We start from the raw sequence: 15116 nt of genomic DNA, 5'->3' as shown, positions 1-15116 counted from the left end.
CGCAAAGCTTCATCTAGTCTACTAAAAACACAGAGAGCAATTGTCAGCATGGACCAAAATGGAGCCAATGCAGCACCAGAGAGGTACCCTGTGTTTGTATCGATGGGAATGACCATTCTCGACGAGTTGCGCTTCTCGCACCAACGTACGGCTTATGACGTACCGGGTGGTTCTGGCCTTTTCGGTAAAAGCTTTCTCCTCTGTCTTTTGATCATTATCAGTGCCGATGCTGTGTTGAGTGAGAGGGGTTGCTAATGTGTAAGATTAGCTGTTCTTGGGGCCCGATTGTTCAAGCCCAGCCCTCACGCCGCTGACGTGGGTTGCGTTCTTGCTGCCGGATGTGATTTGCCCGGGCCACTGTTGTCCTTGCTGAAGTCATGGCAACTGACCCTTCTTGTGCTCACCGACCCCGAGAAGCCATGTACCAGGGGTCTACTGGAATATCTAGACGATGGCTTCGGTGGTAGGTGACCCGCGGAACCAGTCGATGCAACAAGTGACATTAGTTGACAATACCATAGGGACGAGATTTTCTTATACTACTTCGCCGCTACGCCCCGAGACCATACAATTGGATGCTTCCATCCTACTCTATTCCAAGTCATTTCACTTCTTGGCGCTCCCGCATGATCTAGAAAACCAAGTCAAAACCCTACTCCGGTTGAGAGCCGAACATGGCATAACGGAGCGGCCGATGATCGTCTGGGAGCCGGCACCTATGGGCTGTGACTCTATCAATCTGGAGAGCCATATCAAAGCATCCGCCCTCGTAGACGTGCTTTCCCCCAACCACATAGAGTTGCATCGTCTTTTCAACGGGAAAAGCGAGAAAGACATCGAGTTTTCACAGTCTAGCGTCGAGATGCAAGCTAGTCGCTTTGTCGAGGCAGGCATAGGACCCGACCGACAGGGCGTTCTCGTGGTTCGCGCAGGGTACCACGGCGCTATGGTTCTGTCAAGTGGCAAGCAGCCCGAGTGGCTACCTGCGTATTACGGTAAAGACGTCGAGGAAGTAGTTGACGCTACTGGCGCGGGCAATGCCTTTCTGGGAGCGTTCGCAGTTGCGTTCCAAGAAACGAAGGATGCGAGGGAGGCCTGTCTGAGGGGCGCGGTCGCTGCTAGCTATGCCATTGAACAACATGGTCCGCCTACGCTCACAGCGCCCACGTCGGAATCCGGCGAGCTTTGGAATGAATCCGATGTCCTATCTCGCCTGGACGAGCTGAAGGCACGCAGCTCGACAGCATGATTACATGCGCTGAGGGCTGATAGTCGGTTGACACTAAGTTGGAAGACTTATTCATTGGCATGATGGAAGTGGAGGATTTCTGACATCAATAACTCATTTTTTATAGAAATGATGTACACTTAGATAGAGCTCACATATAGATGAGACAGGTTAATAGATGTCTGCAAATCATGAATACAATTGACTAAGGCAGCGGAGTTCCAAGCCCCCCCGTGAAACCGACGGATCCTCTTCCGAGATGTCATGACGGCGAGCAATATAGTAGTATAACAAGCATGCCAGTCTCAGAGCTTGACAAGGCCTAGTGAGTCAATGATCTTTTAAACCGATAAAAGAGTCTTTTACATCCGATCAGAAGGATAGCAATAATTCGCGATCATACCCACATTGCTAGCCTCATCCGTCCGTCACAATCCGGATCTATTAGCTAATGAATTGGCAGGTCCATGTTCCGAGCCGATGGATCGAAGCGGGAGATCTGCCGAGATAAATAAATAACTCCGCTACCGCCGCGCACGCCGTTCGTTCCGACAATCGGTATATAAGACGTGGAACAGACAGCCGCGCGGACCTCTCAGGAGACGTAATTAGCTAGTACATATCAGCATTATTCAATTTAACGCTATTCGCCGCTAATCATGGACCACCCTGTAGTGCACCTATTGAAGTCTCTCATGTCCATCGTGAGCACAAGTGAACTGGAACACGACATAGGCGTATTCCTAGAACAACATCTGCAAGGCTTAGGCTACACCGTCGAGCGCATACCGATTGCGCCGGGGTCCAGTCGGCATAACGTCTACGCATACCTCGGTTCAGCGCGCACGACGCGCGTGCTCCTCACAGCGCACATGGATACGGTGCCGCCGCACATCCCTCTAAGTATCGACGGCGACATCATCCGTGGGAGGGGCTCGTCCGACGATCTAGGCCCGCTAGCGGCCCAAATAATCGCCGCAGAAGAACTCCGGCGAGAAGGAAAAGTCCGCGAACAGGGAGGAGACATCGCATTGTTATTTGTCGTGGGCGAAGAGAACGGCGGTCATGGCATGGTTGCCGCGAACGACATGGGGGTTACGTGGGAGTCCGGGATATTCGCCGAGCCGACGGAGAGCAAGCTCGCAAAGGGCCACAAGGGACAAGTCGCCTTCGAGGTCATCGCTCAGGGCGTCGCCTGGTAAGTGGCATTTCATCGGTCTGCTAAGTGCCCAGAAGACGATATTGACGAAAAAGCCAACCAGCCACTCGGGCTACCCCCATCTGGGCAAAAGCGCCACATCCGCGCTCCTCACGGTATTGAATGAGCTCTCGGCGACGAAGTGGCCGGAATCAGACCTTCTCGGCCCCTCGACGTTCAACATAGGGACCCTGCAAGGCGGGGAGAAGCATAACATCGTCGCCCCGTCTGCCAGGGCCCTCTGCGAGGTGCGCATGGTCTCCGACCTGCCGGGCATCAAAGCCAAGCTCGAGGAGATCGTCTCGCGACACGCGAACGTGGAACTGAGGTTCGTCTTCGAGTACCCGGAAGCTCTGCTGGATTGGGAGATCGAGGGCTTCGAGGCGGCGCCCGTCGCGTTTGGGACAGACGTGCCGCGACTCAGGGACGAGTTCTGCAGCAAGAGGGTTCTCTATGGGCCCGGGTCGATCCTCGTGGCGCATGGGCCGGACGAGTATATCCGTGTTCCTGAACTGATTGATAGCATATCTGGATACAAGAGATTAGTTACCCATTTCCTTGGGTAAGAGGAAGAGCGTGTGGACCCAGCTGGCCTGCGTTTCCCCGAGTTGTTCTACGCTTAACGACATTTACAGTCTTGGGCCAGACATAAATTCGGACGAACATGATAGGATAATATGACTTTCACGTTTCGGTCATGATCTCTAGCGGGAGATATCCGATGTGATAGGGGGGTAGGAAGCCTTGGTGTTAGTAACCATGAGCTCATCGGAGGACAGGTGACATTAGCGTGGTTCGCCTGGCAAACTTATGGGACTGTGAACGATGCAACCATGCAGTAAGACTGCGGAATGCACCTAATGCGTTCTTATTCATGTCTGTATCACTGAATACTGGATGCTTCGCGTGGTGGATGAACATGAAGGTAGCATACACTCCGTCGAGGTGAGTCTTTAATCAATATTAACATGCTTGGAAAACCCAATAATCATCATTATCGCATCGTGTATACGTGCGCTTGTGACATATTAAAACCAGACGCCATTGAATAGTGACGCGCCGAACCCTAAATAAGAACAATCGCGGATACGATGCGCGCGAGGCACCCAGCTTGTCGCCGAATTCGTGAAGTGTGTGTGTGGCCTGCGGTGGCCTGCGGTGGCCTGCGGTGGCCAGTGGCAGCACGATTCTGTGCGAAACATAAATTTCGACAACTGCTAGCTGGTCGTTGGCATGTTGTGGAAACCCTCATGCCACAGCCGAAGGGTAGCTCCGTGAGAAACCTATAGCCTAGCACATGCGACTAGGACATGACGCCTTTTCAAGGCCTCATTCAGAACCTATACGATGCGATGCAGGCAGCCGAAGCATAATTCGTGTCATGGCTGATGCTAACAGAGGCGAGGACGGCTGGTTCGGTTAACAAGTGAATAACGGCTATGACCGCCCCGCCTTGTATTTCGTGCCTCCTGAAGTAGTAGTAACCTTCCTCGTCCTCAGCCTCCATCTCCTTCTTTATCATCTCCTTCGGTGTCATCTCCTTCGGTTTGTCCGTCTTCTTCCCCTTCTCTGTGTCTGTCTTCTTCTTCTTCTTCTTCTTTGTGTCTGTACTCGCCTCCTTCAGCCCTAGCTTGATTGGATCTATATAATTCGGATCTTTATAATCCAGAAAAGCACTCTCTCGTATGATTTGGATCCGTTTGAAAGTCAAGTGGAAAGGCGGGTGTGCCTTTGTTACCGCTTCCTTTGCAGCGAACCTGGGCCGATGAGCGTGGGCATGCCATAGAGTAAAGCAGGATAGCAGTTCTCTTACCTGCCGGCCATGAATTCCACCGCTCGGTAGAATTTAACGGAGTCCCCGCTCCTTTTAAAGCCCTCGCCAACGGCGTTAAACGTGATCGAGCCGTCTGCAGGATTTTTACAGGCCCCCAAGATGTTAGCTGTCGGTGGATAATCAATCTCTTCGGGATGCAAGATCCGATGAATGAATGGAGTAGCAAATTTGCCCCTCAGGATTTTCCTGATCCTCGGAATATAGCAGATATCGGTTCCTATCCGCAACAGGGGAGGGATATGGTAATTCAAATTCATGATTGCGATGATATGACGACGTAAAGTACACAACCACTTCGGTTGCTTGTTTTTATGAGGCCATTTCTTATCGATTCAGTGATGGACGCTAGGTAGCCCGCTGATAGGCGCTAACCGTGTCACACCCCACTCTTTTTTTTTCAGGCTACAGATTGCATACCTATACTTAAGTAGGTACCTACGTAGGTACATATAGCTATGTACTTATGTACTTGGAAGTACTTCGTATGCAATCTGCAAACCGAAAAAAGAGTGGGGTATGGCACGGTTAAGTACAAGGTTCAAGCTAATAGTCCAAAAAATTCGACCTCACTCAAGTCATTCGATATAGGTATAACGCATGCGTGTTGATCTCGTATTCAAATATCAATATAGCTACCACGATCATTTCATTTTTAATATTCAGTTACGTCATATCCCGCTATCCAATTTCAAACTTTGCGCTCGCAATTCATCATACAGTTAACGCCGTGCGCTATATGCTCAAATCAATCTTAGAAGCGAGGCGAACCTCGGATCATATTTTCAAATGACATGCCTTACTGAGACGTAAGTGGTCAGTCGATTATGAGTGTTCCGGCAGCAGAGGTGCTCGCTCTGCGTCACGCCCGTGGTATCTTCCTCCAGCAGCGGGCACGGCTACTATGACGGTCGCGATGAACAGGACAGCCATGATGGTGAACGCGAAAATCCACTGCAATGCGATGACTTTATGGAGGAATTGGGAAACACCAATTGCAGCAGATAAGACCGACAGGTTGAAGCCCATCGTGTAGTCCTAAACATGTGAGTATCGCCAAGCACCCAGCCGTGGGGAATAATTACGTACCTTGTAAGCCAGGATAAAAAATAGTCCATAGACGAGAATGCTCCAAATGAAGACATTACCAAAGATGCGTGCGACCAAGGTCTGCGAGTTGGGAACCATTATTGCCCCGTTCCAGTAAATAGCGACGAATGTCCAGGCGAGTGGTCCAGAGACGACTGGCCAATGGATAAATCGGGCATATCCGCTGTGACGGAAGTACAGCGAGGACAGGTTGATGAAGTTGAGGATGATGAACAGCTCGGCCCAGCCGAACAGAGAACGCACGAAGAGGATCACAAAAGCGAAGTGGAATAAATTATTGAGAATAAAATGACTGCCGACGGAACAGGCCGAGTTGACACGCTCAACGCTACCCGAGAAGAGATGTGCAATGTAGCCACCTTGGAGAACGAAGAGGACGATCCTAGCGGCAAGAGTTAGACAGCCATTTCTGTCGAAATCGTTGCTGATGGCACCCTTACCAGTAGATGCTGGCAATAATATAGTTCATCCGGAAAGCAGTATGATAGTGGTCATTTTGCTTCCAGATTCTCCGTCGCGCCCAAACGCCATCGTCCGGACTATGCAGCGTGTAATAGACAGAGACGATGACGGACAGCAACCAAGTGACGATAGTCAGAATCTTGTAAGTAATGACAGAGTTCTTCGAATGGGATTCGCGCTTTGCGAAAGGGTTGACTGCAATATGCGAAAGGCAATTGTTAGCAAGGCAGTTCTGTCGTTTCGTTCGCAGCAGACCTATGCGGATAGAGTGGAGGATCGAGGGTGGGTAGACGTACTTCCGTGCACACGCTCCATGATGGCTTCAAGCACGTAATGGCCAGGCGAGAAATTACAACTTCGAGTTTGAGGACGCTGAGATTAGGTGAGAACGCAATTGAAGATTCTGAAGAGCTGCATTCGTAACTGGACTGAACGAAATATTGTAGCAATGGCTTGGGCAGGACAAAGAGATATATTGGCGATGGCATACCGTGCCTCCCTCTTTGCTTGGTATGACGACACGGAACGAACAGGCCTAGCTGAAATAGGCGGCGCGCTGAAACCACAAGTCCACTAAGCACGGGAAAGGTGCGGGGCAGCCAAGAGCTGTGACGTTGGCTTGACCCAGACCTGCTGCACTTATGTACTTACTTATGTAACGGATATCTTCATGCTTGCAAACAAAAGTCTTCAGTATTCCCTTGCTCTACCCTTTCCTATTGAATTCCTCCTGCATTCACTTCATGGACCTAATATGAGCCGCTATGGAAAAGATGGCATAGTTCCTCGCATACGAGTTGACTGCCTGTTTCATTGCGTAATCTTCTAGGTACTAGGTATTGTGTGTGTCTGTCTCCTCATTGTGGTAGGAAGTCGAGGTAGTGGAACAGCTCGGGCAAGTCGATCTACTATTGTATGTCAGCCAGCCAATCAGCCAACCTGAGAAATGAGTTCGGATCGTAGATTGCACGAATGTGTGACAAGATTTCCCGGTTTGCCCAGCATTTGCAGGAATGAAACATGCGATGGTTCGTCATAACAGTCACGCGCCTTGCCAAGCGGAACGCATTGATCATGTCTGGCAATGCACACCGTCTACCTTTTGCCATCACACCTTGTCATAGAATTCTGTAATTCCAATGCAGTGCGGCAGAAGCTGGTCTGAGTCACATTGGGAATCCATTGAGTATGGAAAACCCAATGCTTTGATGCTTTGGAGAATGGTGAGAGTATTATTAATCTCGTACTTTTCCAAAATATTGCGATGCCATTGCAATTGACACGAAGCGGGAAAACTGGGAGTTCAGACGACTCTGAGCGACCTTGATGCGAAGGCCGTATCTAACCGCTTTGGAAGGCGATCGACCAAGCCGCGAGTCGAGGGAGGATCCATCGATGCCACAGAACGCGTGGGAAACTGTTTCGGCTCCTTGGTTTGCTGAGAAGGTGAGGAGGAGGTGCTCCGGGCGAACCACTGTTCTCTATCTGTGCAGCCTGGTGCGTACGGAATTTGGCTACCTAGATCTTCGATCTACTGCATGATCCAAGACCGACTATGCGCCCCTGTGCCGACGATGATCCAATTGGCTTGCTGCAATCTCACAACGTGAGTTGTCAGAGAACATAATGTCTTGCCGGTATTACCTACTACCTATAAACTTTGCTACCATTTTAACCAGCCACAGAACACCTAGTGCAATCAAAAAGGAGAAATACAAAGCTTGTGCGGGAATATGTCGCCTGAAGCTTCTTCTGAGATATCCTTAGTTATCTAATTATCCAATTCGATTTGGCTATTTCAGGGCTGACTTCGATGGAAAAGTAGCAGAGCTAGGGGTGAACAATACTACTACCTACGCACTGAAGGTATGTAGAAGGAGAGTCGTTTATTTAATGTAATCATCCACTCCCAAAACCTACACTAATACGCCTCATACCACCTTTCACCGGGCGATTTATTTGAGCAGACATTACCTACCCAAGTCCTACATCCCAGGGCCTACGATACAATGGAAGGGAGAAGAGAACAATCTTGTAACGAATTATCTAGATATGCTTTATTGAATGTCCCGTTAGCGAATCCTGTAGCCAGCTGAAGAAATGAAGGTGAAGGTGTAATTAGTGGCCAAGGCCCAAAGCAGCCAGCTTAACTTGTATACCCTACTCTGCCCTACCTATAGTACCTACCTAGGTAATAGTAATTGATGATATAGGTACCCGAGAATGAAGATTTACTACGTAGGTAGTGAGCAAGTTCGGGCGCTTACTGCGGTTTTGCCCAAGGTTGCCTCCTTCATGAATCATAGCAGATTCGTAGGTACTCGTTCTTCAGCGCGTTCGGTGTGCACAAGGCGTAGACAGCACCTACCTAGCAGGTACCCCGCTTTGGCGGCCAATTTCCACGCCCCAGAGCACGCCCCGCCCCCGCAACGACCTCTGCAAATCTCCACCACCTTAGGCCAACTGGTGAGACTCTCCAACCACATACCTCTATTCTTCTGATCCATGCACCCAGTACACAACATGCACGTCTTCATGAATTTAGGCAGACTACACTACCGTACTGGGAATTGCCCGTGGCGCAGGTGTGGCATGCGATGTCTAGATCTTCAACTGCCCAAGCTCACAAGGCACTTCTGTAGGCACTCGGTAGGCATTCCACAAAGCTATGTAAGCTGACATAAGCCCATGGAAGAGCCTCATGAAAAACTAGCACACCAGCCCTTTCAGTTGCTTGCTTACGCGTCTACCTGGGATGACTTTTGCATTTTGGAGTGAAGCAGCATGCTTGTACACCCTACTAGTCCTCACTTATCATGATAGCTTCGCCCTCTTCTTCGGTGAGGGGGGCAGAAAGTGGAATTATGTTGAAGAAGGGCTGGCATGTCTGCACCTTTTGCCGTTCAGATTGGTCTTGGCAGTCTCAGGCTGCCCGTATAACGTAAATCGAGTGAGTGACTTTTCAACTTCCCTCTATGAGTTTCGACAGATGCGGCTCAATGTTGACCATAAGCCCGTAACACGATGTTTCCTCCCCCCCGCTTTCCTCCCCCTCCCCCTCCTCCTCCTCCGCTTGCTGTGTGCCCTAGCTCATTGTTCATACCAAAGCAAGCTTTTGGAATTCTAGCAATTTACAGTCTTTAGTCATTCCCAATATCTCAGGAGGGTGTGGTGACCCCGCACCTTCAAGCCCTTCAGATAGAAGATAAGGGCTAGCTTCAGGAAATACCATACGCAAATAGCATTGCATGCTATTCAGCAAAACTGGGAGTCTGGAGGCTGTATCGTCTTTCTGTCCTCCTTGAGTCTCCACACGATATGCTGGGTCTTGGTTCTGGGTCGTTTGTGTTGTTCGGACTTCCATGTTTCTGTCCTTTGGGGAGCTGTCCAGAAACTCATCGTCCAAGTCGTGACGCCAATCACAATGGCCTCGTCGACTGCGCCTGGTATACTGGGCTTCATATGATGCAGAGTTTCGACGCCAGATTTCTGTTGTTTGTTCTGGAAGAAGCTTGTCGTACCTCTTTGGCCGGGGTGACGTCTTAACCCACTGGTTGTATGCCCTGTCGCCGTCTACCCACTGGCCTATCGCCAGCAAGTCGTTGTCAATACACCCGAATTTGTCAAAGTGAGGCATTGTGCAGAACGATGGTATGTTGAGCCTTGCCGTTGCTCCCGCACGCACGTGCTGCCAAACGTGGCTTTGCCAGTGATAGTGGTTGAGGGTCAACGAAAGCTAGACTCCTTGACCATGTCCTGAGGGCGAACCAGAAAAGAGAAGACTATCAATACCCAGCCAGTCGCCTACTACTTCGCCTTTTCCGACTTAATATATCACCAATGTTATGAGCGATATACTTAGCCACCATATAGTCCGGCCATCCGTGGAAATTCCACAAAACAAATTGTTGGTAATTCCACTTCTGTTTTTTTTTTTGACATTGGCTGTGAGGCCGCCCGGTCGTTTGACAATGCATCGCATTGCCTCATGCGAAATGCCTCACTAGTTAGGATTGTCATTTATAACTTATCGACAGCTATACCAATGACGACCGTTAGTATCCGACAGAGATGTTGCTTCGCTGGGTATAATTGTGCAAGTTATCCTGCAGTTCTTGTCGCCTGGTTGTCACCGCTATCGATTGTCGAGGCTAGAACATCTTCAAGCATTTACCTTACCGGTTTCCTCTTGTCCTATCTACAGCTTCACTTGGGCGACGACATTTTGCCCGATGCCCTCTGCGACGATGGGGATACCGTGTGTGGATCCCCACATGCAGGTTACTGCTTATAGAACAGAGACAAATGATAACAGAACGGACACCGAAACTCAGAAGAACGCCCGCATGGACAAGAAAATATGGAGAGCACATCGCTCTATGCTGAAGAAACTATATTTATATCAAAAGAAGCCTTTGAAGGAAGTGATGTTGTACATGGCGGAGACCTACAAATTCAAACCAACGTGAGTCTAACATCTTATATTCTGTGTTTTCGCAGACTAACCCGCAATTTAACAGGCAAAAGCAATGGTCCGTATCATGTCCTGTCCCAATTCAAAAATAGCTTGAAAGCTGACGCTGTAGCAGTATGTTGATGCAGCACTCAGCCTCCCCCCGCCGATGGGCTATCGTGAAGCCTGTCCCTTGAGTTCATCATTGCGTCAGGTGGTAAACAACAAGCTGATATGGCTCAGACAGATACCAGTTTACAAAGTGGGGTTGGAAGAAGTATAACGGGGGTCACAAAATGCTACACCTAAATGAATCTAGCGACTCCAGCGAGGAAGATAGTTCGGCAGGAGTCGATGAAGCCCAAGTCTGGGACAGCGATATCGTCTCCCTGCGCGCCATATTAAGTCAGCTGTTCACCAACTCAACCAAGGAACGGGGATCCTTAAACATACTCAAAGACAAGAAAGGAAGGGAGGCTGGCGTCCTGTCCCGCTGTCTCCGCCGCTATCTCTGTTGGTGCGAAGAGCAGATTAAACACGACAAGCTGCAGCTTCCCTTTCCCTATCAGCAAGTGAAAACGAGTAATCCAGACAACATATACGTGTTGGATGCTTGGGTGTTCTTCTACTTTCTACACTGCTACATCAAGTCCCCAAATGCTCTCTCAGCAAACGATAGCTGGGCTGAACTGTCTGAGAAGCAGCTTGATTTCAACCCGATCAGAATGCTGTCCATCATGAGCACCTTCATCGTTGTGACCGTGTTCAACGCGTTACCAAGAGATGAGACCAAGCTGTTTACCGAATCACATCGCTTCGTCGATATGGTCGTCGACATTATAAGGCGTGGCATTAACATCTTTAATAACAGCAATTGCAGCGACCAGAACCTAGAGATGATATTCTGCAACGAGTTCGAGTCCATCCTAGACGACTGCACGGACTACTGCGACGCGATCAACGCGGTCTACGGGTTGTCCGAGGCGCCCGTAGTACCTACGGAGGAAGCCGAACCGGTAGACGGACAAGCGGAGACGTCTTTCATCGACCTATCATTGTCTGCAGACGAGTTTTATTATCCGCCTCAACTGGATAATGCAGATGAATGGGTTGAGACGGCCACATCACTTCACTTCTCTTCACTTCACCCCAATGGATCTATCTAGCCGGGCTGGATGACCTACCTCACTTGTCAGAATTACGAATTTCCTCATGTACACTTACGTAGGTAGGTAGCTTATTCGGATCCATCGGCGTTGAATTGACGAATCACATCTTCTGCTTATTCCGTGCCGCCGCATGCTTGTCCTTGGTCTAGATACCTACACATCGCGTAATGGCGCATACCTACCTACCTACATACCTACATACATACATAAATAGTAATACACGGGAGTCCCTGCCTTGCCTACCTTCTACTCAGCACGTCCTTAGTGAGTACAGAGTGAATCCTATTCATCTAGTGAGTGTTACACGTCGAATGCGAACTGTCGTATATGATGTACTACCTATAGCTATCTTGAATAGGTAAAAATAGATTGGCCTCTCTTGGCTTAGCTCAGTCAGATAGGTACCTACACTACAATCTTAGCAGTAAGCTTATACATCTAACGAGGCATAGGTGAGCCGCCTTGTATTGTGCGCGCAGATTATATACATGGTATTGAAGACGAAACGCTATAGATTGACTACAACTCTCTGTATATGTTCTAGTAAAAATTCCTAAATCCAGATAAAGGTATTCATTAAGTGTTGTCTCATGGAATGGTGGTAGGACCTACAGTAGGTAAGTGAGATAGATAATATTCATTGGATGGATGAGTGTGCCGATATCGCCGGTACATACGGCCGCCGCCGTAAAGTGGGGGCTGCTGTATTACGGAACTGGCGACTTTGTACGTCATCTGCCACTGTGTACAGCATCATCCGCCAAACAGTTCATGATCATTGTGTTTTGTGAGATGGTAAATGGGATATCATTTTATTTCCAAGTTATCTATCTAGAATAAATTCTTTGTACTCACGTATTTATTACCTTTTGCGCAGTGAATTTAGGCAGAGTGCACCACTACCACTGAATATACATACCGCGCTAACTACCACTGTACACAGTATCTACTAGATATCTGGATGCAGGGTTTTCATGTGCATTGGTGCGCTTGGTATCGGCTGAGGTCCCGGATTACACACTATGCTCTCACCGAGCGATAGTGATATGATCGTAATCCGGCACTGGACTACTTTAGTCACAGCCTAGTTGGGATCCTTGAAGGCCCCCTGGTTTGGGTACCAAGCTGGCACTGAACACCCGGGATAAGCGTAATACCCGTCGCCAGGCGATAGAGAGAATAGGTAATTTGAAACGGGGAATCGTGACCATGTTTATCGAGGCAATTTCGTATGTAGCTTCGGCTTCGACTTCGACAGTGTGACGACTTGCTTGAGTGTGCTAAAAAATGATCGAATCGTTTCGTCTCAGAAATGAAGAACCGTCGCCCTTGGTGATGGCTAGAAGCAGGGTTCATTAGTGCGAGCGCGGCACATTCAAGTTTGGCGCATAGTAAGCAAGTATCCTGCAAAGTTATGTAGGACCAAGACCCATGCCCGGATTTCTGCTAGGTACCCTTTCGCTCCTAGAAAGAAGTTTGTTTGAGGAGAGCAACCAAGATTGGTCACGATGGAATGTCCTAGAGAAAGCGAAGCGACTCCTGTTGGATGGTATGGCTCCTTTGTTTTCATAAAACCAATCCAGCGTCTTTTTGATAAAGAAGTGGTGGTTTCAATGTAAATCACAAGGCCAGTCCGTCATTCGGAAAGACTCGGGGAATTACGTACCATTAAACTCAAAATAACGCGTACCGCTGCGGCCAGCCGCCGCTCGTTTACGTTTTATATTTGAAGAACAGCCCTAGGCTTTGTACTAGGGCAGATAGCGAATTGATCACCTGTCAGTATTCGATCAGGGGGTGGAAAAGGTACTTTTGCCGTGGCGGAAGCAGTCTTATCTGAATTTGGCGGGGTCGCGAATAAGCTAACAGCCCATCTGCACCTGTGCCAATCCAAACGCACAAAGCGGAACCATTGGGATAGGTAGCCGGTGGTGAGAAGCTGACAACGTACGCCGTACAGTGAGACACCCGGATCGCAGGATGACCTTCGTCGGAAATACTGATTCTGTCTATCCGAGCATCGCTCAATAGTCGACACCGCTAGATTCCCTAGCCCCACCCTGCTCAGAGCCATCTGGCCTACCCGCATGAGCATGAGCATAAGAATACTCAGAACGTATTCTCGTCAACCATTTGGCACGTCTCAAATCGCATGTTCAGTCAGTACACGCACCACCATCATAGCACGTAACTTCCGTCATCATGAACGCATTTGAGCTACTCGTAGAAGACATGAGGAATGTCCTAGGCCCTTCGTCGGGTCTCGACTCGAGCGATGTGGATGTGCAAGACCTAACACACCTGCTGGAGCGGTATGCGTCGAATCCCCAGGAATGGGCGCCGTACTACTGGCCGGACGACAAAATGGCCTATACTCGGAATCTCGTGGATGAGGGTAACGGCAAAGCCAACTTGGTAAGACCGTCTGTTCTCTAGACGACACGCAGGTGTCGCTGCTAGATCCATATGCTAATAGATCCTGTCTGTATGCAGCTCGTGTTGGTCTGGTCGCCAGGCCAAGCAAGCCATATACACGACCACGGTAACGCCCATTGCTTAATGAAGGTCCTTAAAGGAAACCTCACCGAGACACGGTACGGTTTTCCCGACGGCGACAAAGAGAAGCCCATGGAGATGACGTCGGAGCGTGTACTCAAGGAGAATGGTGTCGCCTATATGGCCGATGGGCTGGGATTGCATCGCATGTCCAACCAGGGGAGCGACTTCGTTGTCTCTCTACACTGTAGGTCTTCCGTGACAACACCGAGCTAATGCGTCTTGTTGCCGCTTGGCTAACTGTCCGTAGTGTACACACCACCCAACGTAGCGAGACATGGCTGCCACATCTTCAACCCACGGACGGGAGAGAGGACACACACGAAATGTGGAAACTATTCGGAGTATGGGCGGAAATTGCAGATGTGATGCGATGGAACTGTTTTCTTAGCATATGCTTGACGGGTGTAGGCATCTTAGCGGATATTGTAGCATAGTTAGCGGATCATAACGAGAAACGATTTGACTCAGAAGGCACGAAGACTATGACGAGGTCCAAAAATGTGGGAGAGCTGTGGTCGGACATGTCGATGGTTGCGTGTTGGAACGGGTCAACGGATGACTTGAGGATCCAGTGAACATTGGTTGGCATGATAGTACACGGCGGGATAGTATCAATAGAGCGCCAAGAATGAAAGCAACGTTTTCCCCTGATCACTGAAGCCGTCGAACTGTGCACATGACATGAAGTGAGGTTGGGATTAAGAAGAGAGCATTGTTGAGCCTCAGGTTTCGCGAGATATTATGGCATTTGGTATCACCTCTTGATTAAGTCTAGTCTAGATGGCGCAATATCAATTCCGTTCAACTTCGGCTGTGAATTGCGTGATGCCGCCTAAGAGGGCCGCTATGGACGGTAGAGGGAGGGCATCGGGACTGGACGCGACGGCTATGATGGAATGCCGACAGCCGCACCGACAGCCGCTTTAGGTGCTGTTCGCCACTGCTGTTCGCCGCTGAGGGAGGGAGGAGTGCCTGCCAGTGCTGCTTGGCATTGTGCTGGCAGCACAACATTTAGGAAGGTATGTATGCACAAGTACCTAGGTACCGTACTGCATACACCACTGTACAATCCACGCCTTACATGTAGCTGCTGTTACCTACTCAAG

At 49.4% G+C, this 15116-nt stretch overlaps 7 protein-coding genes across 7 annotated transcripts; 4 read left to right on the top strand and 3 right to left on the bottom strand.

Moving 5' to 3' along the window:
* Nucleotides 1-48: 48 nt before the first annotated feature.
* On the top strand, nucleotides 49-1249 carry F5B22DRAFT_634667 (Ribokinase-like protein; the record flags this gene model as incomplete). The annotated part of the gene is made up of 3 exons (XM_047977012.1): nucleotides 49-184; nucleotides 269-463; nucleotides 522-1249. The coding sequence occupies 3 exons, from the start codon at nucleotides 49-51 to the stop codon at nucleotides 1247-1249; spliced, it is 1059 nt and encodes a 352-aa protein (XP_047833286.1).
* Nucleotides 1250-1568: 319 nt separating this feature from the next.
* Nucleotides 1569-3255, top strand: F5B22DRAFT_567983 (Zn-dependent exopeptidase). Its single transcript, XM_047973125.1, has 2 exons — nucleotides 1569-2426; nucleotides 2491-3255. The coding sequence occupies exons 1-2, from the start codon at nucleotides 1888-1890 to the stop codon at nucleotides 2990-2992; spliced, it is 1041 nt and encodes a 346-aa protein (XP_047833285.1). The 5' UTR covers nucleotides 1569-1887; the 3' UTR covers nucleotides 2993-3255.
* Nucleotides 3256-3737: 482 nt separating this feature from the next.
* F5B22DRAFT_567960 (uncharacterized protein) lies at nucleotides 3738-4653 on the bottom strand. The gene is made up of 2 exons (XM_047973124.1): nucleotides 4240-4653; nucleotides 3738-4183 (listed from the first exon to the last, which is right to left on the bottom strand). The coding sequence occupies exons 1-2, from the start codon at nucleotides 4515-4517 to the stop codon at nucleotides 3760-3762; spliced, it is 702 nt and encodes a 233-aa protein (XP_047833284.1). The 5' UTR covers nucleotides 4518-4653; the 3' UTR covers nucleotides 3738-3759.
* Nucleotides 4654-5082: 429 nt separating this feature from the next.
* Nucleotides 5083-6144, bottom strand: F5B22DRAFT_643994 (DUF1774-domain-containing protein; the record flags this gene model as incomplete). The annotated part of the gene is made up of 4 exons (XM_047978359.1): nucleotides 5083-5295; nucleotides 5347-5749; nucleotides 5808-6024; nucleotides 6126-6144. The coding sequence occupies 4 exons, from the start codon at nucleotides 6142-6144 to the stop codon at nucleotides 5083-5085; spliced, it is 852 nt and encodes a 283-aa protein (XP_047833283.1).
* Nucleotides 6145-8699: 2555 nt separating this feature from the next.
* Nucleotides 8700-9642, bottom strand: F5B22DRAFT_567762 (uncharacterized protein). Its single transcript, XM_047973123.1, has one exon. The coding sequence runs from the start codon at nucleotides 9464-9466 to the stop codon at nucleotides 8927-8929; it is 540 nt and encodes a 179-aa protein (XP_047833282.1). The 5' UTR covers nucleotides 9467-9642; the 3' UTR covers nucleotides 8700-8926.
* Nucleotides 9643-10564: 922 nt separating this feature from the next.
* F5B22DRAFT_596331 (uncharacterized protein) lies at nucleotides 10565-11696 on the top strand. The gene has a single exon (XM_047974225.1). It carries the CDS (start codon nucleotides 10579-10581, stop codon nucleotides 11446-11448), a length of 870 nt encoding a protein of 289 aa, XP_047833281.1. The 5' UTR covers nucleotides 10565-10578; the 3' UTR covers nucleotides 11449-11696.
* Nucleotides 11697-13230: 1534 nt separating this feature from the next.
* On the top strand, nucleotides 13231-14815 carry F5B22DRAFT_567739 (cysteine dioxygenase type I). Its single transcript, XM_047973122.1, has 3 exons — nucleotides 13231-13866; nucleotides 13945-14194; nucleotides 14258-14815. Exons 1-3 carry the CDS (start codon nucleotides 13654-13656, stop codon nucleotides 14374-14376), a joined length of 582 nt encoding a protein of 193 aa, XP_047833280.1. The 5' UTR covers nucleotides 13231-13653; the 3' UTR covers nucleotides 14377-14815.
* The last annotated feature ends 301 nt before the right edge of the window (nucleotides 14816-15116 follow it).

The sequence above is a fragment of the Xylaria bambusicola genome (genome assembly GCF_022495145.1).
Source record: "Xylaria bambusicola strain CBS 139988 unplaced genomic scaffold F5B22scaffold_9, whole genome shotgun sequence".
Taxonomy (NCBI): Eukaryota; Fungi; Ascomycota; class Sordariomycetes; order Xylariales; family Xylariaceae; genus Xylaria; species Xylaria bambusicola.
Note: the sequence above shows the minus strand (reverse complement) of the source record. Positions and strands in the feature narration are given on the sequence as shown.

Coding starts and splice junctions, on each gene's coding strand:
- F5B22DRAFT_567983 (XM_047973125.1), top strand. CDS start 1,888: ATGGACCACCCTGTAGTGCACCTATTGAAGTCTCTCATGTCCATCGTG. Junction 2,427..2,490: donor ATCGCTCAGGGCGTCGCCTG/GTAAGTGGCATT, acceptor AAAGCCAACCAG/CCACTCGGGCTACCCCCATC.
- F5B22DRAFT_567960 (XM_047973124.1), bottom strand. CDS start 4,517: ATGAATTTGAATTACCATATCCCTCCCCTGTTGCGGATAGGAACCGAT. Junction 4,184..4,239: donor GTGGAATTCATGGCCGGCAG/GTAAGAGAACTG, acceptor TCATCGGCCCAG/GTTCGCTGCAAAGGAAGCGG.
- F5B22DRAFT_567762 (XM_047973123.1), bottom strand. CDS start 9,466: ATGCCTCACTTTGACAAATTCGGGTGTATTGACAACGACTTGCTGGCG.
- F5B22DRAFT_596331 (XM_047974225.1), top strand. CDS start 10,579: ATGCTACACCTAAATGAATCTAGCGACTCCAGCGAGGAAGATAGTTCG.
- F5B22DRAFT_567739 (XM_047973122.1), top strand. CDS start 13,654: ATGAACGCATTTGAGCTACTCGTAGAAGACATGAGGAATGTCCTAGGC. Junction 13,867..13,944: donor GTAACGGCAAAGCCAACTTG/GTAAGACCGTCT, acceptor GTCTGTATGCAG/CTCGTGTTGGTCTGGTCGCC. Junction 14,195..14,257: donor CTTCGTTGTCTCTCTACACT/GTAGGTCTTCCG, acceptor AACTGTCCGTAG/TGTACACACCACCCAACGTA.